Here is a 24007-nt window from a genome sequence, read left to right as displayed (position 1 = left end):
AACAAAATATTCGGTATAAATAAAACAAAACTTTATTCATTTGTTACAAATCCGCCAAACAGTGGCTGTACGCCGAGCCGCCGGGTTACAGCATGCCGAAGCCCTTGGAGTAGCTGATGGCCTTCATGAGCCTGTCCTGCAGCTTGTGCCGCGTGCTGTACTCGGGCAGCAGGAGCACGTTGAAGCAGGTGTGCGCGGTGGGGAGGCGGTCCGAGTCGGGGCCGTTTCTGGCGATGACCAGTTTCAGGTGGCTCAGTCCGCCCACGGGCACCCTGTCCGAGCCGGTCGTGAACTGCAGCAGCTTGCGCTTGTCCTCGAGCGTCAGACCGTGCACGATGCTCCAGAAGTCTTTGATGATCTGTGACTCAGCCGTATAACCGCCGTCGTACTCCGTAGACTTCTCCAGCTCGTTGAAATCGAAGTTCTGTTATGTATGACATATTTTTATACTAGACCTCGGCGTTGGGATTAGGCACAACTTGTAGTGTGTTCTAGTGTGCGACTTCGTAAATGTGGCTTAACAAAGCGGTTTTAACTACAAGGAATTGTAACCTATATCTCATTCTGTTGTATAAGCTACAATAATGTAGTTTTATCAAAATCCGCTAAGTGGTTTTTGCAGGGTAGGTGAGAAACACTCGTGCATTCTCGTGAGCTTTCGAATTTAAATCGCTTAGACGTGTTGGTCGTGCACGTACCTTACTGCCGCAGACGAGCGTCTCCACCTCCTCGGGCCTGAAGAGCGCTCCGAGCTGACTCTCGTCCGTCACCATCACGAACCCGCGACGGAACGCGCGGAACTGGCTCTCCACGGACTTGTTGAGGAGGAAATCCGAGTACAGATCCACAAATTCCTGAATAATAATCACATATATATAAAAAAACAGATTTTTTTTATTAAGCTTCTGACATATCACCGTTTTAGATGGTCTGTCTGGCTTTTAGATAGCTGAATTGGCTGTCAGAATATAAAAGACAATGACATTATTATGGAAAAAATATATATATACTTGCGATTCACAACTAGGGACATTAACGTAAATAGAAATGAAATTGCTCGGTATTTATTGTAAATGTGCCTGAAATAAAACTAAATATCTTTCGGTTTTTCTATAATTATTGAAGTAACCGAAACGCCGGGAGCACGTAGGTTTTAAAATAATAAAATACGCGTAGTGTAATGCAAAAAATCTTAGTCAATGAACACTCGCGAGTCCTAGATCTCATTAAACAATCCTACCTGTTTATTGTCCTGCGTGACGAAAATATTGTCGCCGTTTTCTTTGAGATCATGGAATATATTGTTGCCGAACACATCGGTGTAGCATATCCTGAACGTCTGGTAGTATACCTCCTCTAAATCACTTCCGGTGTAGTCCAGCATGTCTTTTAAACCGTTGTATAAAGTCTGGAACAGGACATTCGGTATAATATAATGCCTATATCTTAATTCTTGCTTATATATTTCATGCTACTAAGCCAAGCTGTGTCACGTAAAAGTTGTACGTCTTACAGAATTCCAATCAGCGAGATCTTCGAAGGAACCTTTCTTTCCCATGAGTTTCCTGTACACCACCATGGGGAAGTTGACCGCTAATATTATATTATTATATATGGCTAGCCCCAGCACGATACCGATTAACGTGAACTGGGCCTCCGTCTCGAACGACGTAGGGTTGAACCTGATAACAAACATATCGATAAAATTACAAAACAGTTTTGGGTCGAGAGAAATAAAAGTCGACAAGTTACGTCCCAAATAAAACCGGAGTGTCTGTTTGTATTGTTGATGTAATCGTTTCTTACTACAAGCATATGAATAGATATACGGTTCATAAACCGAAATATATATATTTTTTACAATTACTGTCTGTCTGTCTGTCTGTTTGTTGCGGCTAATCTCTGAAATGGCTGGCTCGATTTTGACGGGACTTTTTTAGCTGATGTGATAATTAACGATTTAGGCTACTTTTTATGTTGATACCGAAATTAAGAGTTACCGCGAGCGGGGGGAGGGGGCATCTATAAATAATAATGAAACAACGAACCAGACAGTATGCGAGTCCTGCCTGTGTGTGAACATGCCGTAGTCGGGGTTGAAGATCTGTTCCACGACCAGTTGGAAGAACTCCTTGCTGACTCCGCCCTCGTCCACGCCCTGCTCGCCCTCGAACTCCACCACCAGCTGCTTTTTGAGATCCAACGCTCGTTCCATTGCTATCATCTCTAACTGAAAGACATATCCTCTTATTAGATATTTAAGTTACTTGTCTTCTGGTGCAAGTAGATTCTCCCTGACTGACTTGGTAGTTCAAATAAAATGCATATTTAATTCATTTCGCTGTAACAGACAATGATCCGTTAAACCATCAATTAATTCAAGAATGATTTTTATTCGTTATTATGTGATTTAATGACTGTGACAAATTTACTATATATTTTATATATAAATTAAAAAAATGTATCCCTTCTAAATAAAATTAGAAAGTTATGAGTAGTGAGAGAAGAATGAACTGGTGGAAAAACAGATAGATGAGAAATATAGCGGCTAATAAGAGTGAACGAAAAGTTGATACGAGTGAGTGAGTGAGTGAGTGAGTGAATGACTTATCACTTCCCAGTAATAAATGATGCTATCAATAATAATGGTAATATAATTTTAATAACCTCAACAAGCGCGTCATCTATGATGTGCGAGCGTCGTACTTTCAGCCTCAAGAAGGGCATGGGAGGTGCGGCCCCTACTACCGCGTGGAGGAGAGACACGCGCCGTTCCGAGTACATGCGGATACGGTTCTCGTAGTAGAGGCCGAGCGACTTGGTGGCCGCCGTCAGTATGAACGGGTACTTCAGGAACGAGAACTTTCTACCTATGACATAATTGCATTGGCTGTATGGATAAAATCTTTAACACTTACATTTCTTAAAAAATTATTTATTGTTTTTTTTCTGCACATGGTAGTAGTGGGTGACAGGTTTGACATTATTACATTGGCTGTATGGATGTAATCTTTAACACTTAATTTTTTTTTGTCAGTGTAGTAATTATGAAATGTTCTAAAGTATAGTGCTGCATCCGCATGTCCGTCTTAATGTTACGCTAAACATAATAAACTCACCATTACCTATTTCAGTTTTACAATTAGCTAGATCTATATCCATTTCTATGTTATCACTAAGGGGTTCGTTATAAAACTCTTCGAATGGCAAATATGGTTTCCTAGAGTCTAGTACGTTTACATCTAATTCAATAGCTGAAACAGGAAAAAAAATATCAATTTTATTTATTATACTAACTCATACTGGCGACTTTGTTCGCTTCAGTTGATATATTACTTAATCTTTTCATACATTAAAGAAACACTCATGAACAAACAGATACAAGCTCATAAATATGGCCGTTTCTTAAGACATCACTAACTGTTCTTCTTAGCTTATTCTCAATTGTATTATAAATATTATTTCAAGTAGTTTAAGTGAAATGCAAGCAAAATTGTATATTTTTATATTATACATATTTATATATATACGTATAATTTATTATTTTTTACCTAGAGGGTCATCTTGCTGCGCCTGTTTGGAGTTCTTGATCGATGAGAGGGGGTACAAATGATCTAAGGCGTCTCCTAGCGGGTCCAATTGACTGGCGATCACTATGGGTTCCTCCCTTAACGTATTCGCTTCCATCACTCCAGCTAACATATTTGCGAAGTACACTATCTAAAAATAGTTATATATATATATATGAATATTTAATATAGCACAAAATACCGCCACTGACAGATCATTTAAGATCATTATGTATGGAAATTTTTTGTCATTCAATTTTTTTTTTTAAGTTTCCACGGCTCCGGATACATAGCTGTCATTCAATGCTTTGGCAGTGCTGCCATACGTTCATTCAAATAAATCTGCCTATTGAAAACATACGACATAATATTAAATAATGATTTGACTGTAAGTCCGTTTGTTTGATACCTTCATCAGTTTAGTTGCCATGGTAACCGTTTCGTCGTCCTGCACCTGGAAATTCCTCGAGTAGTTGGTACAGATCACCCTCAATGTGATCAGCTGCTGCAAGGTTTCCAAGATGTGACGTAAACTGTCCTTACAGTGCTGGGCCCAGGTACGAGCTAGTTTCGCTTGAGCTGAAAACAATTTTACATACAAATGAAACGATTATATTTAGATTAAACAAGTTTTTGAACCAAATTTGACAGTTCTTTTTATTTCGTCACAGATTATATATAAGAAAATAATTAATAAAGTAATGTGCAAATTAAAATTATTATTTTTCTTTTATGAGTAAATTAATATATATAAACAGATGTTCAATGGATTACAAAATTGCAACAGTTTATAAATAATGGGATGTGAACAGATAAAATACCTTTAACTGGCAAATGTTCGGCCGCGTGGCACAGAGCCGGCAGGGCAATCTCCAAATAATCGCTACATCTGAGATCCGGAACCTCGAAGGCTATCACGAAGCAGGTGACCACGTCGTCCAAACTCATTTTCTTTGTTATTCGTAAATCTATTTCCATGTTCTCAGCCAACGTCTTCAACGCTATCACTAACGCAGAACTATAATATTCTGATGGCACCTGGAATAAGCGTTTGTTTGATTAAATATCTTATAGTCAGTTTTAGACCGCATTGCCGCATACTCACCGCATACAAACATTAATTGTAACAATCAGTTAAAATAAATTCTTGTTTATAAAACGCTCTTTGACAGAAATAAAACTAATATTTTTCGGATTTACTACGCGTTCGTTTTAACATTATGCTGCCGACGTGTCGGTTAGTTTGCGGCAACCGTGACCACGGTTAAAAATAACTGTAAACGCGTTGTAAATCCGAAAAATATTCATTTTGTTACAATGAATACTCGCTAAAACGTTAGATCTCATTATTGCTGTGTGACAGTTAAATGTGTGCTAAAAAAAAAAAAAATACTTCGGACACAAACGTATATACATAATTTAATTAATCATATATGATGTACATTAAAAAGAAATTAAAACAATAACAATTCAGATGAATTTAATTTACAAAGATTAAAAAGCTTATACACTCTATATATACTATTAAAGACTTACTTTGGCAAGATACTGAAAGGCTCTCTGACATGAACCCACATCCAGCCCCGGGCCGGTGACACAGTCCACATCCTTGTCGGGGTCACTCGAAGAACACATCGCCTTCAATTCCTTATCTGTAATAGAAATATGAATGTATAATCTGTGGTAACCTTTTGGCATGAGCTCTTAGCCTATCTCCATGGATGAATATTAAATAAAATATTACTACCTAACTTTTTCTTCCCTTCGCTAACATCACATTTGGAGACCTTTTTCTGAAAACATCTGGATAAAATTGCCGGCTGGGTGAAGGCTTCGCCGAGGGCTCTTATGAGCGCTTGAGGTTTTTTAGTCTGGAGACACTCGTCACACAGTTCATATATACGATCCTCGGTTAACGGAGCCCCGTCTGTCAATAAAGATATTATTAATTCATCCAGCGAATCCAGCAACCATTTTTTCCTTAGCTTAAAGCTTTCTATTTCACTTGACATGCTCACAGCACTGTTAACTAACAAGTGATGTGTGTTACAAAATTGAACAATATATAAAGAATACTGTAGGGATAAACCTTAAACATAATTAACTAATGTCTGTAGTACATAATCTGCACTTATAATAATAGCTGTCCTTTAATTAGAGTTATATTAGTTTATGTATAAGCATTAGAAAAAAATCATTACTACAACCAACTCATACTAATGAGATGTCATATAATTTGTCTTATTAAGTAATATTTAAATGACTTACTATTATGACTTAGATTTTTATACTCCTCCCGAGATATATTATGACTAGTTTCAGGCTTGTCCGTCTTGTTGTCATTCGGTGAAGAACTACATGATGGATCACCTTTCTTATCCCTATTGTTTTTGTCCTTTGTATTTGACGTTGAACATGGTGCGCTTGTAATAAAAATATACGTTTAATAACAATTCAGTAATTAGGTAATTAAAAACCAATATGTTCTAACAGTAGAATGTATTGAAAATTATCAATAAATTAAATTCAAGTAGGAATTGTGTTAGTAAATTATTACAATTTACCTATTGAAAGAAAAAGTGAGCAAATGAAATAGTCATGAGATCCTTTTAACTTACCTAGCACTAGTGTCACATGTGCTGGCTTCAGTTCTGGGTACTTTATTTGGTAAAGTGTCACAGAGGCGAGCCTCCTTGTAAAATAGTTTTATTGCTTCTGCTGCAGCCTCATTTGGGGTCAAGTTTCTTGCCTAGCCACAAAGTATTTGAGTCATAATAAAAATTATCACTGTGTAGTGCTCATGATATATTAAGATGTGTAATATAGAGTTATAGAAATTTTTGGTTCCTGTATATGAGAATTCCCAAAAACATTACATGTCAATGAAAATAAATCGAGAGAGCAGACAATTATGCAGAAATATTACTAAATATTAAATCTCACCCTTATAATAATAATCTTAGACGATTTTTTTTTTTTTATTTGGCGAAAATAATATATTGTTTCCAATAATAGCAATATCTTAGTTATGTTTATAAAAGAGGTGAAAAACACTTTGCTACCTCTCCACTTGAAGCACAGTACTGGTTGTCACAATTAGGGTTACCGCAGCCGTCTAGAAGCTGGTAGAAATATCTCTCAATCAGTTGTCTTGCGGCGGCTCTCTTCATGATGTCGGTCGTGTTTGAACTTGTATCGGCGCATAAACCCGCCTCGGATTGTTCCTTTGAGTTGCTTGGGGCTGGATTATTATTTGACGATGATGCTTCGCTCCCCCTGAAACGTAATTAAACAGAACAAGGTCTTGCAATTTATTCCGATCATTGTCAACAAAGACTGAAAAATGTCAAGTAATGCATAACCTCTTCCGTATAGCTTTGTTCTATAATAGGATTTAAAAATTTAATGTTTTTGTTTCACTTACATTCCTACAACATCTTGAACGATTCATGAAAAATATGAAAATAAAAATTCAATTATGACAAAATTACCTTGAAGCTTCGTCAGTTTCGCTTTTTGAGTTCATAGAAATAAATGATGATCAATTCTTAATAACTTCCAACCATTTAATATTATCAACACAAAGATACCAGATCTTCACTTATTATTTTCTCAAATAAAATGATAATGTTATTACAAAACAAATTAAGCAGGTACACAAAAAATACCACTAATTGTTCTCATTCTACAATCTGTCAACCATTTTGAAGATATTTTTTTTTACATTTTACGCATTTATTTAACAAAATTTGTTTAAATTACTATAAAACTGCATTACGAACTTTAATAAGATCAAATTTAAAAGTTATATTTAAATGAAGTAATTTTTAAATACATTAATTTATATACGAACCATCGTTAATTTTGTTATATTTATTGCCTAAAAAGGATTGCATTTGATTTTCAACAAAGAATATTTTTGCAATATTTAAAATATAATAATATAGTAAATATTAAAAATAGAAATAACTTATACTACATCTCATATGTTTACAACCGAATGTATAGTTGTCACTTTTCTATAAGTCGTTCAATACACATAAACTGTCATCAACGTAGTTTAGTGTTTCCAATGAAACATTTTCTAGCATTTTCTTTGTAAATTTTGAGTAAAATCAATAAAAAGCCTATTTAGATATATGTTTTAGTGTTTTTTCTTTGCTAGGTATTCTTAATTACTTATAAGATTATGTTCTTAAAAGTTATATTGATATAAAATTAACGAAAAAATAATTAAATATACTCGTTTTTGTTTTCTAGGTTTTATTGATCTTAGCTACCGAAATGCCTGAAACAATGATGGAACAGTTACCTCTTCATGAAGAGTCTGAAGAGGATCGATGCAAAGCTATACTCGATGGCTTTCAAATGTATCCTTTTAGAGAATTTTTAAATAAAATGTATTTATACATATGGCATTTTTAAACTAATGTCTAAATGTGTATTATTTTCATGATAACAAATAAGATTTTGTTCACATTTAATGTTTTGTTACTTTATGAAATTTATGTTATCATATATAATATTCTTTCCTAAATATTCCCAACAGTAACTATATGACTCTGAGGGATGTGGACACAGGTAAATAAGATTATTATAATTATATAATAACTCTTTACTCTTAATTAAGGTTATATATTTAATTTCAACAACTTCTTAAACATTCTCCTTGAACAAAATAATAAAAATATTATAATATAACAAAACAGTTTTTACATTATATTTTTATTGTCCAAAAATACTAGTTTTACAAAATTAGAGATATCTCAATAGTGAATATTTTATTTATTGCAATTATTTCACTTTTACTAGTAATTTTTTCAATTTAACCCAGCAAAGGACTAAAATGTACTGTATTTATAAGTAATATATATAAATTTGAATTGTGACAAAAACATTCCAGGCAAGATTCTTTGGCAGCATAATCTGGACATGTCCAGTCCGGATGTGGAACATGAGGCTCGTGTTCCAAAGCGCATACTCAAGTCGAGAGTTGTATCAAGAGAGATGAACTTCAGTTCTGTGGAATCAATCAGCAAATTTCGCTTAGAACAGGTAAAAAGGATATGTAATAAAATTTCTCATGTTACTCTTACTAATATATTGCTCCTGTTTGTATGAAAATTTGTTTTTATGGTTATTTTAAATAAAATCAAATACATTTAAATGTTTTCTCTAATTTATACAATAAATAGATGTCTTAGAAATAAATTTATACAAAAAAAATATGATTTCTTGCCTTTCTAAAGTGGTTTTTCATCTAATTCCAGAAAGTTCTCTTCAAAGGCAGATGTTTAGAGGAATGGTTCTTTGAATTTGGCTTTGTCATTGCAAACTCGACAAACACATGGCAGTCTATCATAGAATCGGCCCCCGAGTCACAAATGATGCCCGCCAATGTACTTAAGTAAGTGACCAAGGAATAAAACATCCCGGGATTTTAACAATAGACATGGATATTATTAAATAATACATACAGATGTGTGCTAACAGTGTCCCATAATTATTTAAATTTGATCAACTAGTAAAATCTATGTAAAGACTAGATTTTTTTAAAAATTTAAACTAAATATAGTTGATATATGATAATTTTAAATATTAACACAAAAGACGTTTAATTTAATTATTTTTTTGTCTTAGTTTTCATGAAATCTATTCATAAAATTAAAACAGTGATGTATTATGTATTTAAAATTTTCTTCCAGTGGAAATGTGATCATAGAAACGAAATTCTTCGATGGCGATCTTCTCATCACCACATCGCGAGTGAGGCTCTTCTACGTTTGATGGGTTCAAGTTACCATAGACAAGAGACATAGACTATGCTAAGAATACCTTAGAGGAATTAATAATGATGTATAAACTGTGGAAACAATCGTGCACCCAATATCTATTGACTGTAATAAGTGAATAATTCCATAAATACTATTTACAGGTTCATATATCTGTACTAACATTATATTTTTTATATAACTAGGTTATATATTTAATGTAAAATAATTAAAATTTGTTTCCTTAGGATATTTCAATACTAAATATTCCTTTCGGTATAAAAACATTTACAACTCTTAATCAATAGGATAAAAGAGTACTTTTTTGATTGAGAATAAAAATACAGTCTGCGTTCGAGTATAAAACTTTTAGTCCTCAATATATTTTACTGATAACTTTCTTCATGGTGTAATTCTTCGTTTGGGACTTATTATCATACTAATTATTTTTTCTGCATTATAATTTCTCTAACAATTTTACATATTCTATGTCTATTGTGGTGTAATTAATACAAACGACTTCAAAAATGGAAAAATTATACAACGTATTCGAAATTTTCAAAGATAATGCTACACAGCCTCTTAAATTAAAAAAAAATATATATTTAAAAGAGGTTTTATTAAAAAAAAAATCGCAGATGACATAATTTTCATTCATATAACTCTACACAGCTGTGAATGCATTTTTTAATATAATATCTAGTCAGTACACGCACTGAATTAATGTCATTAGCGGTAGATAAAAATGTAGTGTTAATGACGGTAGTTTTAATTTTACTTACTTTTTTAATTGCTAGAATTTAACAAAAATCGTCCCTAATTTAAGCTACGGAAGGTTGAAATTCAATTGTGATATGAGCTGATGCTATAGCATTTAGAAGCACTTTAATTTTTTTTATTGTTTATGCATTATACAATTAAATAAAATCTAATGTCGTATTCCAAGTAATTTGTCATGTATTATACAGTGTGGAACAAGCTCTAGGCTACATACAAAGTGAGGGAAGTTTTGAGAAGGTTCGTTATAGTGTGTTATATTAAACAGAAGTGTATTGATATATAAATAAAATATTTTTGTTTATTAATAAGTAAGTATTTATTACTGTTTTAAATACAATCAATTAGTACATTATGGTGTATAATCTGGGGTTATATATATATATATATATATATATCCGAATCCAATCCATCAGGTCGAGTGAATTTCAGGTTATCTTCATTGGTCTCTTGCTATAAATAATCCTCTAAGTCCAAGCTTACATTTTTCGTGTCTTCCCTCTACAGTAGCTTTCTTCCTAAATAGATTTCTCTATACAAAAAAAATATCTCATATTTATATCTACATTTACATCTCATATTTATATTGAAAGTTTCGTTCAAGTGTAAATCTATGAGAGTACAAAATTATTTTTCTTTTTATGAAGTTCACGAAAAAAGCTCTTATTCCAAAAATTGAGCTTCGTTCGACAGAAAAATTCTTTGCGAAATAAGTCATTGTAAAACGATGAAAAAAAAATACTGGTTACTGTCAATCACTTTCAACTAACGAAAATTCTCAATCGTCATATAAAATATATAAGGCGTTGTAGAAATTCGCTTCACTTGGCTTATTTTTTCCAAAAGTATTCTGTTACTATAAGTCTTCCTCTCAACCAGGAAATCCAATATACCAAATTATAAGGCAGATACTTAATATTTAATCGTATTCAGTTTGATGTGTGGTTGAGTGACGTCATCAGATGAAACATGGCGGAACATCCAAAATGGCGGACTTGATATTTTTAATGTGTTTATCTAATGCTACCAAACGACAAGCTTGCTGAATACACACGAATAACAGATTATTTTTCAAAAAATATAATTTCCTCATTGAAATAAGCAAATGTTTCGTAATTATAACCAAATAAAACGTTAATATAACTTTCGTTTATATGATACCTTGATAAATGGTGTCAAACTTAACACAAACGAACGTATTCTGGTAAAAAGGGTATACATTTTGAAATTGTATATGAGAACAAATACGTGACAATAAATGTATCGCTATACAAGTTGCCGATAGGACTGGAAAAGATAGAGAAATTCACAGTATATATTAGTTATTTCCGGTTCATAGAGCAAGTAACTATTTTATATTTACTTTCTGTGCGTGGTCCACATTTTTTCCACCCTGTATAATACAGAGTTTTTTAACATATATAAACCTGGCGTTATCCAAGAAGTTAGACTTCCAAGATTTTAAAATGCTTATGTATCATAATCTGATGTACGAGTAATAATTTTTCATTAAATATTTTTTTTATTTCCTAAAATTTCTGACTTTTTTTCTTTTTTGTTTTCTTGCTTAAAATATTTCATTTAAACATTAATACACCTCATCGTTAGAACACATCATAGAATATTTTTGGCATTTACTTTTTTTTTACATTACAATATAGCACGGATCGCCTTACGTCAGTCAATTATTAAAAAAATCTACGAGTATTTGCACGCACTATTTAAGTATTGTTTAGAAATAGGAGCACTCGTTTTGGTGGTGCTTACTTTTTTTATAAGTACATTACCGTATTTCGTGTTACAATAAAAATACAACATATAGAATCTTGTTTTATTTAAAAAAAAACACTTTTTTTTAGTAATTATTATAACTTAGAATTTGCTTTTTTACAAACCTATTTAACGTGTACATCTTTTATAATATTAAATGACACATCGAGTCAGTTGAATCGACTAACAGCTAACCACACATAGAAAAGATAATTAAAAAAAGACTTGCAAAATGTTTAAAAAGTGATATTAGCTGGAAAACTGTCAAATAATTTTAAAAATTAAAGTCTTTATAAAATAATTTAAATTCGTAATGAGTATTTATTTTAATGTAGTAAGGAGGTTGTACAACAAAAAACAACAAATTATAATTAGAAAATCACTTGGGCAGTAATCTGTTAAGAACGTGATTAATATATTAAAGTTATCTATTCCTATAAGTTTCTTTATTCTCATGAGCCTGGCTGACGAGACTCATTTGACATTAAGCATCTACCGCACGTGTTCATGAAGTAAATACTGCTACAATAGCTATATAATTATTGAGTAATAATTTATATTTATTTATTATTTTTATTCGAGATTATACGGGACAGTAATCTATTATCTATCCCTCTATTAGTTCCTTTTGGTAGCGAAGATTTGATCAAATTAAAAATCTTATAACAGTCATTATATTCTCAGGGAAATGAAAAATTTTGGCCCGATAGCATATAAAAATACCTTCAATTCACATATTTATTGATTAATATTCATTTCAAAAGTTGAAAACTTAGTGCTTATGCTATTGATCAAAATTATTAAAATATTTTCCAGTTAATATCATTAATAAGTCGAAGGAAGTCATTGCTATTGCTTTAAGACAGGAGCATTAAAAGGGTGAAATCAGTGTTTACGTGATAAAGATATATAAGTGTATATGTATTTGATATTGAATAGGTTTTATTTAGGTTTAGGGAGCGTAAAAAACAAGGAATATTTTGGTTCTCAGCAATTCATACGCTTAAAAATTAACTTCAAACATAATTTAGTGGTTAATGATATATAAATTAAAAAAAAAAAACATCAATCGTAGGTGAACCTGTTTTTATGTCGTGAAATGAAATATAACTTATAGGTTAAGTTTTTCTTTAATAACCTTACAGTTTAATATTCATATCTTATGGAAATATCCATATCTGTTATAAGATAAAAAAATCATTATGTGGAAACGGAAAAGTTTTTAATTCAAAATACAATCTAATCTCATCTTAAAGTCTCTGTAATGGCTGAGGAACGTATATATCGAAATTAGTGTTCCGACGTTTTTATCGATATCACGATAAAGGAAGCATGGCGTGTGGAGTCGCGTCACTCAGGAAAAGCTGTGGGCAGGAACTTTTTGTGAATTAAACGCTCGCCGGTGTCACATCCTCTGTAGCTGGAAGTGACCGCTCGGTTTCTTCGTACGGCGTCGACGAAGGAAGCAGTGTCGTTTCGATGCCCGGCACACACACAACTCCGCATATAAATAATAGAAATTATATAATTATGTACCGGCGATTGCTAGGCGCGGACTCGTCGTGAATCGTAATGTCGGCCGTGGTGACCGGCCAATAAATAATTATTACTATGACATTCCGATAAATGTACTACGGTTTTTTCGATAGGAAGGTCGCTGTTATCGGTTAACAGATATTACACATTGTAATAGAAAGATAAGCTGCCTAATTGTATGTAAACGCTTACTTGCTCGCTTGCGTTTTACGTGTTTTTGGCTGTTCAATCTTTAAAATTTATAGTCGTTTTCATATTCCGAACTAGAGAAGCGAATGCATTCGATTTTCATAATGACCAATTAAAACTGTCAAAAAAAACAATGATAAATAATAATAATAATCGCCTTTTTACATACCTATAGTTGAGTAATTAAGTTTATTAAATTGCTAACACTGATATATTATGTTAATTAATGCAACTTTGTTAGAATACAACATATGTACGTGTTCAAAATATAAATATGTCCGTACAGCATGCAACATTAGACAAAGTCGGTTGTAATGCAATGCGATATTTCAAAACAAACGCACGATCTATTAGATAAATCGTTCTAAGGTGAATACGATTCTAAGTCGCTAAGCATTCTAGAAATTTTTGATACTATATAACTCTGTACCTATGTTGTTTCATAATTAAGGAAGCTGTGAGTTGTAAAAGTAGATTTCAAAGGAGATATTCAAATAGAAAGCAGGATATCTTTATGCGATAACACTGTTAATGAAAGCGTTGAAACAAATGTATTTAGTAGATTAATAACAAATATTATAGTAATATATTGTATGATGATTATTTTACGAAAGGAACACTGGCAATGAAAATGAAACGACGGTCGGGTTGACGTTACAGCGGATGAAGACGAAATGTGTTATATTTTTAGTAATGTTGATTGCCCTCTTCCTGTTTCCGACTGGGACGCTTGATGTGAGCCGCACCAACACCCAATTAGTATGGAATTATTAATACCGATGTAGATGACATGGGTTATCGAATTTTGATTCGGATGATGGATCCGCGACGACGGATCGGGATTGTAATAAACGTTAATAGATAATATCCAACATGTTATATATGAATTGGACGATTGAGGAACATTTCTCGTTGAGGTAATAAAAATACTTAATTTTCTTTATGATTACATTTGACTGAGTTTCGTAAACTCAAATAAACACGAAGCCAGCTCAGCTCAAAGAAAAAAAAAATTAAAGGTTTGAAAAATTATAATGATTAATATATAAATAAAGTTTTTGGTACACATGACTTTGATTTTCTTCATATAATTTACAATGATTGACTTACAATAGTTTCTTGCCGACGGTACGACCAAAGCATTGGATAAAAATATTGAAAAAGAGAAGAATATTAAATGAATAGGACTATTATTGTTGTTATTTGGGTTACTACAGAAAATGGGGTAAATTTTTTAATAACACAAATCTAGAGGTCCGAGTGACGTATTGGAATCAATGTAATGGCGACGCGACAATCTAAGAGAACATTTTCTTTTTAAAAAAGCGGTACAAACACTTCTATGGCGGGACAGCGTTCGCAGCGCGCGCGCATCGGGTCACCGGCCTCGCCCCCTCCCCCGCCGCCGCCGCGTCCCCGGGGCCCCAGGGCCTCTCCCCCGCACGTCACGACCGCTACGTCACTACCTTGCCCTACTAGACAAGGTTTTTTGACCAAAATAATCGGAAGATGCAGATTTCACGTTAGCTCATAACTGCTGGCTGTAGCCGTAACTAGGTAAAATCCAATGTAAACCTGCTTCTGTGAGAATAAGTTTATCTGTTTTTTTTTTTTTTTAATTTTGAACGATTATTCTTTTAGGTCTTAAAAATGCTTTGGGAAAGCTTTCGAGTTATTTTTATGAGATAGCTCCGTTTTCATGAATAGAATTTTCGATTTTCTCGATATATTTTCTATTACGCTTTTTACTTATAATGGTAGTATTAAGGCCACATAGAGGATGTATTGTTGTCTTTATGGAGACATATTTATATACATATACATTTATTTATATATCACTTACATCGATAAAGCAGAAAGAGTGCTCGAACAATCTCAAAATATATACACAACATTTTATTAAGAGGTTAAAGTATATTTCCGTAAAAGGGACGCAACTGATATTCAAATTGCAGACTAGCCAGTACAAAACGTAAGTCGAGTAATTAATGATTTTCCACTTCCAAGTCGTGTAAATCTAACTCTTTATAAATAGCAATAGCATTCACAATTGATATGAAAATAGTTTTAAGTGCCCAAAAATACCGTGTTAAGTAAGGTTAGTTTATGCTAGCCGACTGACGTCAACTTGTTGCTTGTTGACACTATGTATTTGCCCAGTTGCTCACTTACTTTTGATAATAGTTTAGCGTCCACAAACGTCACGTTTTGGTCTCCAACAGACGGTGTTCAAGGGCTATTGTCTCTATTTTTGTATTCTACCCACACTATGCCTTTCAAACCACTCTCATGAAAACTACAACGTCAGATTACTATTATTCAAGTATCCCTTTCGACTCACATATACTTACTCTCTGAAGAGTAAATAATTTTCTAGCTTAAACAGCATCGATGCCTTAACATATGATCTAACTGCAATATGCAATATCTATTTTGGAAGATGATAAAATTTATATTTAATATTACAATATATTTGTGTATCTGTTTGAGCTCAACTAAATCTTAAACCCAGTTGAAACAATGTGGAAAAAGTCAAAATAAATTTCGAACCATCGGCGCGGAACTTTTCCAGCAAAAAGCTGTGCGACAAAAAGTCGATGTTTACGATTCCTTGTCGAAGGTAGTGGTCGTGACGGAGATCTGGAGAGAGCATTGAAGCGTCCAACGGCCTGTAAAAACTGGACCCGCCTCGGTACACTCGATTAAGGAGTGAGTTTAACAAGAACCAAAGTGTTACACTTTAGTTCTAAAACTCAGAACGCAAAAGACATAAGACAGACATAAAGATTACGGAAGAAGTTTACGCTTTGATAGGGAAAATAATCCAATGTAGGGATCCAACAGAAGTGCAGGTAGCTTCATGTAATATTTCATAAAACTACAGAATTAAAGTTAAAGTTACATAACTGTTTAATGATAGTTAAAATAAACTTATCACCATCACCACAAATCAAAATGAAAATCCTTTAATCTTTTAATATGAGTTTTTTTTTATATAACAAAACCGTTTTAACTTTAGAGGGCAACAAAAATGCTAATGTTTCGAAGTGTCATTCGATCACGATTAAATACAATAATGATTATCGAGGTTTCTTTGAAACGAGACAATCACACATAAAAAATTATTAACACGTCCAAATGTACCTCCAACGACGCTCATACTGGGCAAGACCTTAAAAATAATGACGTAAGATCGGCTCCGAGCGATCCTTTTCGGCAGTTAAGGATAGAGTCTGCGTTTAAGGAAGGTTTACGCCCCGCTATGGAATGAGTTACATCACATCTCGCTAATAAGCGATGGATTTGAAATATGAAATCGGTTATCGTTAATTATCGATTCAGAATAAGTGCGTCGCCATGTTGGATGTAAGTGCGCGGCGTTGTTCCCGCGCGGTTTCCGCCGCGAGAGCCACTCTGCATACTAATGGACGCCTGCGCATGATCGCAACTCGGATGATGTTCTCGTCATAGTTTCACTCGCCAAACTCTCGCTCTGGACAGCATCCATGCTTTCTAATACCTCATCACCAGCTAACGATCGAAACTTCTATCAATTCACTCTTTATTCCATTTAATTTCTAATGACATATATTAAATGAGAATCACAACAAAAACATTAAATATTATATTTTCTAAATGGAAAACTATCTAAAAATCTTATATTCAAACACGTTAAAAGATTCAATATAATTTTTATATTTTATTATATTAGTATTTAATAATTAATTTCCCACAAACATACGACATTCAATATGGAAGAGTTCCTAGTATGATTGAAAAAATAAAACTGCAATCACAAATATTTCTCTATTCATTAAAGGAGAATTCCACAAGCATCTAGATTTATCTAACATAAGACAAAAACACTAGGTAGATATATAGTAAATAATTATTCTTGTCACGAGCCTGGTACTTGATAGACAGCTCGGCTTCTCGACTCACAGAAGCTCGTAACTTAGCATCGAAACGATAATAACGCTCATTCACTGACAAAGCTATTGTTTTATAACACTAATATAACTAGTGTACACTATAGTCTATACATGCAACTATTAAGGGTAAACAGTTTGACAGCTCGATAGATACGTTCAGAAATCATATAATGACACTGCATTTTAGTTTATTTAAGGTTTACGGTTTAATAAATGCTTAATTTAACAGGAAATAAATATAGCAAATATAAAAATGATGACAAGAGTTCCAAAGAAATAATTTAATGGCGTATTCAATCAAATATTGAACGTTCATACTATATGTTGTCGTTTTGTTTTCATGCGAATGAATAAATTTTTATTTGAATGATAACAAACAATTGTTTCAAAGACCATTGTCAGTCATAATTTACTGCATTCCTCGAATACCGATACCGGACCGCCTCACTGCTTGTGATGATTTAATTTATTGCGTATATTTACGTTTATTTATAGAAATGTCGAGAAAACTATTTTATATATGACATATGACAAGAGTGATCTAAATAGAAATAAAGCATTTCGATGACACTATCATAAACTAAATCAAATAAGACTTGAAAGAAATGTAAAGTAACTTTCTAAGATGTCGGTATAATTTAAAAATGTTGCCAAATAATAAATTTTAATTCCAAACGTACACAGAAAAGGTAAAAAAAATAATCGAACTACGATTAGAAAGATCTTTTTGGAGTTGGTTAAATAAATTGTAATTATTATTTTTTTTATCAAATGTTCTTTAAATTAAGTTTTATTATTATGTGGGCAGGTATATTTTCTTTGCAATTCACCCCTTCGTGTAAGCGTTCGTGTATTGAATTCGTCAGACATCAGCCACCCCGCATATGGCTTGGAGGAAGTGACATGTGCTTCACGAAATCTGCCTACGATTGAATAATAAGGATATGATTTTGTACATAAAACCTTTTTGCATTATTAAACTTTAGGCACAGATAATACTCGAACAATGAAATATAGTTAATTATCTATTGTTCGATTGTTTTCTTGATAGAAGAACAGATAAATATAATTTACCATGATATACATTACTGATATATTATGAGTTTAGACTATTTAAATATTTTATAATGTTTTTGTTTTATTTTATTTTTTTATATTATAAATATTGTCTGATATGTTATGCCAATATCATGTCCATATGATAGTCGTGTCTCCGCTGTCACACACCTGCCATTTCGTTCGTCCGTCCACATTCCGTCCTTATAATGGCTTCACCGGCACCAAATTTTAGAAACCCATTATATGACTTAATAAAGTCGATGTATTTTATAGCTTTACTTAGAATTCAAGATCAAATATATGATAGTTAAAATAGTACCTTAATATGTGTGTACGACTCGAATCTCGATACCCAAAAGATATATAGTGAATTTAATTATAGCCAAAACCAAACAAACAAAAAGTATAATATAGGTTTTGTTTGCATTATCTATGAGTAAATCAGCTTAGTGATGTGTACGTTTCTACTACGTCTATTAATGAGAGAAGATAGAAAAGAATTTTAGTATAGCTAATTATAGCTAATAGTCGAGAGATACCTCTACCTGTAAGCATGCCGAAGTCGCTTTAACCAACAGCCTCATCAAAAAAGCCTTCCATGAATTATGACTGCATGTTTCACAAATAAAATTTCACTAAGATATAATGACGTCCATTAAACGGATTTTATGTTCAACGATATGCATTTAATGATATAATTTTAAATATTGTATTAGCGTGAAATGGAACGCAAAAAAATATTTATTATATCTAAATCGGATGTTTTTGGTTAAGGAAGGTTTCGCGGCTATTCATTTAAGTGAAACTAATATTTTCGGATTACTACGCGTTGTTTTATTGTTTTAAAAACTACATACGCCTGACGTTTCGGTTACCTACTTTGTAACAACAGTGATCACGGGCAACGATATAGCAGTTTTAAAATATTAAAATAACGCGTAGTAATATGAAAATGTTACTTTTATATATATTGAATATTTTTTTCATTTCGCTATTGGGTTAATAAGATAGTGTTGTTAGTAAGAATCACCTGACTTGATTTTATAGAGTTATTTTTGTTAATTTTTATTTAATCATAATCCACAAGGGGAATATCAGTTCTTGTAATATGTGTTTATACACGCCGGTGTGTGTAATGGTTCGTCGTCCTGCGCGGGCGCAACCTTTAAGGTCGCCGCGGGTTGCTCTATTATTGTTATTATCTACTCCAAGTTGTTCGCGTTTCACAAAATATTCATTAAATATCACTCTTATAAGGAATAATTAAATATGGTTGTTAGTATATAAAATATAAACTAAAGTGATAATAATAATGTATAAAAAAAAACTTTTTTAATAAAATATATATATGTGTACGTATGATATATAATATTATTAATAATTATTGTTTTAAAATATAAAATTTCTTGAATTATTTATGCATATTGTAATTTGTAACCATATAGTCTGTAAGTCATTAGAATCTGTCAACGTCATACGCATGAGGGCGTAACTTCCGGTGTATGAATGCGTGCGTCCGCGTTCCATGCTATGACATTACCATAATACTATAGAAATGGAAAAATTTAACTTTCATAATCTTCGTTCGCCTTCGAGGGCATTAGATTGAACGAGATGAACTTCAAGTTTTTATAATAAAGTAGGTATTTTTGTCAATACCTATTATTATCAGGGTCTTTCGCAATGACGCTTCACTTTATATTTTTAAATGACAACGGTTTTTCTTATTGAGCCGATGAGACGTGAACGTTTGCAATTGTGTAATTCGAGGGGCTTAAAATCGGAACAGCGACAAAAATATCGGAAGTGCGACATAATGGAGGACGCAAAAAATAATACCATCCGGAGCTTATCGTTTGTAACGGCTGTGGAGCGGAAGTTGTGTGCCTAATAACAACAAAAGGCCTGCTATTTCGCCATACGTGCCTTTGGTTTAGTTTCACTGTTGATGAGCAAGGCGGGGTACGTGCGTGAGCGACGCTCGCAGCGACGGCTTAGGGGGCTGGGAGAAGGGGGGAGAGGGCATGGCTTCCGGCGCACCGTGGGAACCGGCGTACCCAGAGCAAACGATGGTCACTAATTAATTTAATTTTACATTAAAAAAATAGTATCCCGTACGTGATCTACACGTTATCGGATGATGGAATTGAGAAATGCAATATAATTTTACAACCGTTTCAGATGTTTTTAATAACATCGCGGAGACATCAAAGTTTAGTTCGAGTACAGCCATCTTCACGAAGGCAAAATAGTAACTCTAACGTGTCCTTAATTGTTTGTTTACAGAATCTGCGAAATAAATCGTGAGTGTAACTAAAAACTTTTAATTTTTACTACGTATGTAAATGTAAAAATCCTAACTTAGTTATTGCTTACAATTTCTAAATAATTCTATAATTAAATCATGATGTGGTCGGCCATATTGAATTATTGTACAGGTGGTACGTCAGTCATTTAGCTGAGGGTTGGATTGTGAATATTTCTAGATGTTATCTGTGTGTCCGTGTATTCGCAGCTCTGTGGCGTCCTTTGTGGCTGCCCACCTGGCGTGGCAGATGTTCCCATTCAACAAAGCCATTAAGTTTTATCAATTGCGCTTTACGCTTCATTCATATTATTTTAATACTTTTTATATTTATAACTCTATAGTCAATAAGTTTTATTTATATCGATGTACACGTACGACTATGTCTTCAGTTATTTGTTATATGTCTCAAAATTATAATTAAAATATAATCAAATTCTATCATTCAGCCGATGTTATAAGTAAATGTTTATAATTATTAAACGGACATAGAAAACAATTGTATTACAAACGCGAACCTGTGATTGGTCATTTTATATCTAAACTCAACACTTGACTCCGCTGAACAACAGGCTACTGTTTATTTGAGAACTAATCAAATAACTGTTACAATATGGTTATCTTTTGCTCCATTCATAATTTCCGAGATAACGGGCTCGTATATCATTAGTGATGTTTAAATAGAATATCGCCTTAACGCATGATATTAATTTAATTCATTATTCATATTGAATTTTGTAGTTTGGTAATTTAAAAATAGTAAATTCTTTCGGTATCCATGTTTCTTATATGAATGTTGCCATCGCAGAAAATGATACCTTGTAAGATTTCATTTGACATTTTAACTATTTGTAATAGTTTTTCATATTACACTATAAAAATTATAAGTGTAGTTCAATCAATGGCTAGGATAATTATTCGAGTCAAAGAAAACTATCATTATAAAGATTAAAAGTAAAAAGTAATGTTATTTAATACCGGATACAGGAGGAGAAAATTTATCGCCGGTTGTAATCAAAACAGCAATTGCTATATAATTTATATCAAGCGACTTCACATGGGTTCTCTAGTAATGAAAGCGGATGTTGGAAGCCTGGAAACATAATGCAGGAGTGGTTTACTGATTACCCACAGAAAATAATAGTTTTGGCAGGACTAACGTCAGGTTAACGTCCTTGCCTGTTTGTTATAACCTTCCTGTACATGGCACTTGAATCTTCGAACTGCTTATCAAGCCTTCCAAGGATTGAATAGCTAAAGAAATTTATTTTTTATTAAACTTGATTAGGCCATCGAGATAGGACAGCGTTAGACGTCGCTGAGTCGCATGCCTGTAAATGGTATACGACATGTCGACTGTATAAAAAATATAGAATGCTAATAATAACCTATTAAAAAGTTCTGTTATAAAACAAAACTAGAGTCTAGACTGATATTTCTGTAGTTAAATTCTCATAAAAATATTTTAGTGTCATTTCTTACCGGTCTTTCTTCGGATTAGTGATGTGCTGGTATATTTTTATTTACGGTAAATTGAGTGAGAAGGTTCTAACTAAGACAGCAATTCAAACATGGTGATTTGGATTAAAATTAAATAGTAGGTATATACATAATATAGATATATTGTACTTATATAGAATATCCGCTGATTGTAAGATATTATGGCGGAAATACTTAACACTTGGTTAGTGTCGACATTAAAATACCAATACCTTATTTAGCAGTTTTAAAAGTAGAGCAATTGTGATTAAAATAAACATTACTTGTTATTATAAATTAATTACGTATATTTTCTTTGAATAAATTTATTTACTCCCCAAAATAATAATACCAATGAACGTTTAAAGTTTTTTTTATACAATCAAATTGTTCGTGTAATAACTGAATTGATAGAATGACAATAATCATAAATTAAATATAATAAATGACAGATTTTGAACGGAAAATTGTTTACCACAGGATATTATCATTGCCAACATATATTGAAGATATTATATGGAACAACAAGCAAAACCTTGTCTGCGTTAAATATTCGCTGTTAAAAAAAACCAGAACGTCAGTAACATCCAAACACGAAACCTCAGTTTTTGGAGTCATTCAAAATTATCTCGAGAGAAGCTAACTAAAAATACAGTGTACTTGTAAATGTCGAGAGATTTAGAAGCACATGAGACGTATTAAAAAGCGATCGTGTTTATTTATTGACGATTTTCTCACGGCCGTGTAATAAGTGCGCCGGCGCAGGAAAGAAAGGGTCCTTCCCTCGCGGGGGCGCTACTTCCGACGGATACACTCGGTACTTTATTGTTTCCTACTTAGTATACCCTCTGGGGTCTATAATTACTGTTCGGTAAGAACCTTTGATGAACCTTACTGTAAAGAAACTAATGTTGAACACTCGAAAGATTTAAATTAATGTCATCTTTGTAATCTTTTTATATATAGTAAGTATTACAATAATTTTATACATTTTATATAATGATTCAAATGCATGTGGCTTGCGACATAGTTTTTGAACGTGATAATATTAATGATGATACACAGCATCAAATATTTTGAGGTTTTTTTTTATGATAATTATAAAACATCTAAGCATAAACAAAGTTGAATATCAGTCAGATAACAACATGAATAATTAAAAAAATAATACTTCATAACTTATACTTTCAATCCCAAATATTATGAAATATCTGTCTAGTTATAGTTTAGAAATATTTTTTTATTAGTCAGCACCTAAGACATAGTCAATCTTTTTTTTTGGTCCCTTTAATTGGCCGTCGTTGTCTATGGCATTGATTCTAAGGAATGCCTGTAAGTGCATCGTACCGACTTCATATATAAATAAAAATTTCTCTAAAAATACCTAAAAAACAATTATTAAAATATTAAATTTTGAGATCAACTGTTTACACGAACGAAACAATGAGTAAAAACTAGTTTCAAACATTCCTATCTGTGTAAATTAACCTAATCTATACACTTTTTGTACACTTAAAAGCAACAATTTATCACTACAAGAATAATACATATTTGAAACTAAATCGTCAGAAAAGAACTTGTTTACGAGAACAGTTTTAGTCATTTCTAAATGTCGACGAG

The 24007-nt window shown here is 32.6% G+C and overlaps 3 protein-coding genes across 4 annotated transcripts in view; 1 reads left to right on the top strand and 2 right to left on the bottom strand.

The window, feature by feature from the left end:
• Window positions 1-16: 16 nt before the first annotated feature.
• On the bottom strand, window positions 17-7277 carry LOC116766157 (ubiquitin-protein ligase E3A). Of its 2 annotated transcripts, none has more exons than XM_032655881.2 (16): window positions 7061-7277; window positions 6632-6845; window positions 6188-6318; window positions 5838-5992; window positions 5317-5496; window positions 5106-5221; window positions 4391-4607; window positions 3979-4148; window positions 3552-3720; window positions 3120-3254; window positions 2668-2870; window positions 2049-2230; window positions 1514-1682; window positions 1241-1408; window positions 699-854; window positions 17-424 (listed from the first exon to the last, which is right to left on the bottom strand). In XM_032655881.2, exons 1-16 carry the CDS (start codon window positions 7093-7095, stop codon window positions 86-88), a joined length of 2739 nt encoding a protein of 912 aa, XP_032511772.2. In that variant the 5' UTR covers window positions 7096-7277; the 3' UTR covers window positions 17-85. The 2 variants fall into 2 exon arrangements, with proteins under 2 accessions (XP_032511772.2, XP_032511773.2); XM_032655882.2 differs by having other exon boundaries at window positions 3126-3254.
• A 314-nt stretch (window positions 7278-7591) lies between these two features.
• LOC116766294 (retinal rod rhodopsin-sensitive cGMP 3',5'-cyclic phosphodiesterase subunit delta) lies at window positions 7592-10428 on the top strand. The gene is made up of 6 exons (XM_032656105.2): window positions 7592-7734; window positions 7830-7939; window positions 8119-8150; window positions 8473-8624; window positions 8840-8976; window positions 9275-10428. The coding sequence occupies exons 2-6, from the start codon at window positions 7854-7856 to the stop codon at window positions 9354-9356; spliced, it is 489 nt and encodes a 162-aa protein (XP_032511996.1). The 5' UTR covers window positions 7592-7734; window positions 7830-7853; the 3' UTR covers window positions 9357-10428.
• An 81-nt stretch (window positions 10429-10509) lies between these two features.
• LOC116766247 (protein sprouty homolog 3) overlaps window positions 10510-24007 on the bottom strand; it is a 47970-nt gene continuing 34472 nt past the window's right edge. Inside the window, exon 2 of the transcript XR_009752934.1 lies at window positions 10510-10647. The gene's annotated coding sequence lies outside the window, so the exon portion shown is untranslated. The remainder of the gene's footprint in view (window positions 10648-24007) is intronic.

Source organism: Danaus plexippus, chromosome 15 (assembly GCF_018135715.1).
Source record: "Danaus plexippus chromosome 15, MEX_DaPlex, whole genome shotgun sequence".
NCBI lineage: Eukaryota > Metazoa > Arthropoda > Insecta > Lepidoptera > Nymphalidae > Danaus > Danaus plexippus.
This window is presented reverse-complemented; position numbering and strand designations above follow the sequence as displayed.

Bases quoted from the DNA above. Each gene is read 5' to 3' on its own strand.
- LOC116766157 (XM_032655881.2), bottom strand. From the start codon at position 7,095: ATGAACTCAAAAAGCGAAACTGACGAAGCTTCAAG. The intron at 2,871-3,119 runs GTGAGTTTATTA...ATTATGTCATAG, and splicing joins TAAAACTGAAATAGGTAATG to GTAGAAAGTTCTCGTTCCTG. The intron at 1,683-2,048 runs GTTCGTTGTTTC...GTTTGTTATCAG, and splicing joins CAGGACTCGCATACTGTCTG to GTTCAACCCTACGTCGTTCG.
- LOC116766294 (XM_032656105.2), top strand. From the start codon at position 7,854: ATGCCTGAAACAATGATGGAACAGTTACCTCTTCATGAAGAGTCTGAA. The intron at 7,940-8,118 runs GTATCCTTTTAG...TATTCCCAACAG, and splicing joins ATACTCGATGGCTTTCAAAT to TAACTATATGACTCTGAGGG. The intron at 8,151-8,472 runs GTAAATAAGATT...AAAACATTCCAG, and splicing joins TCTGAGGGATGTGGACACAG to GCAAGATTCTTTGGCAGCAT.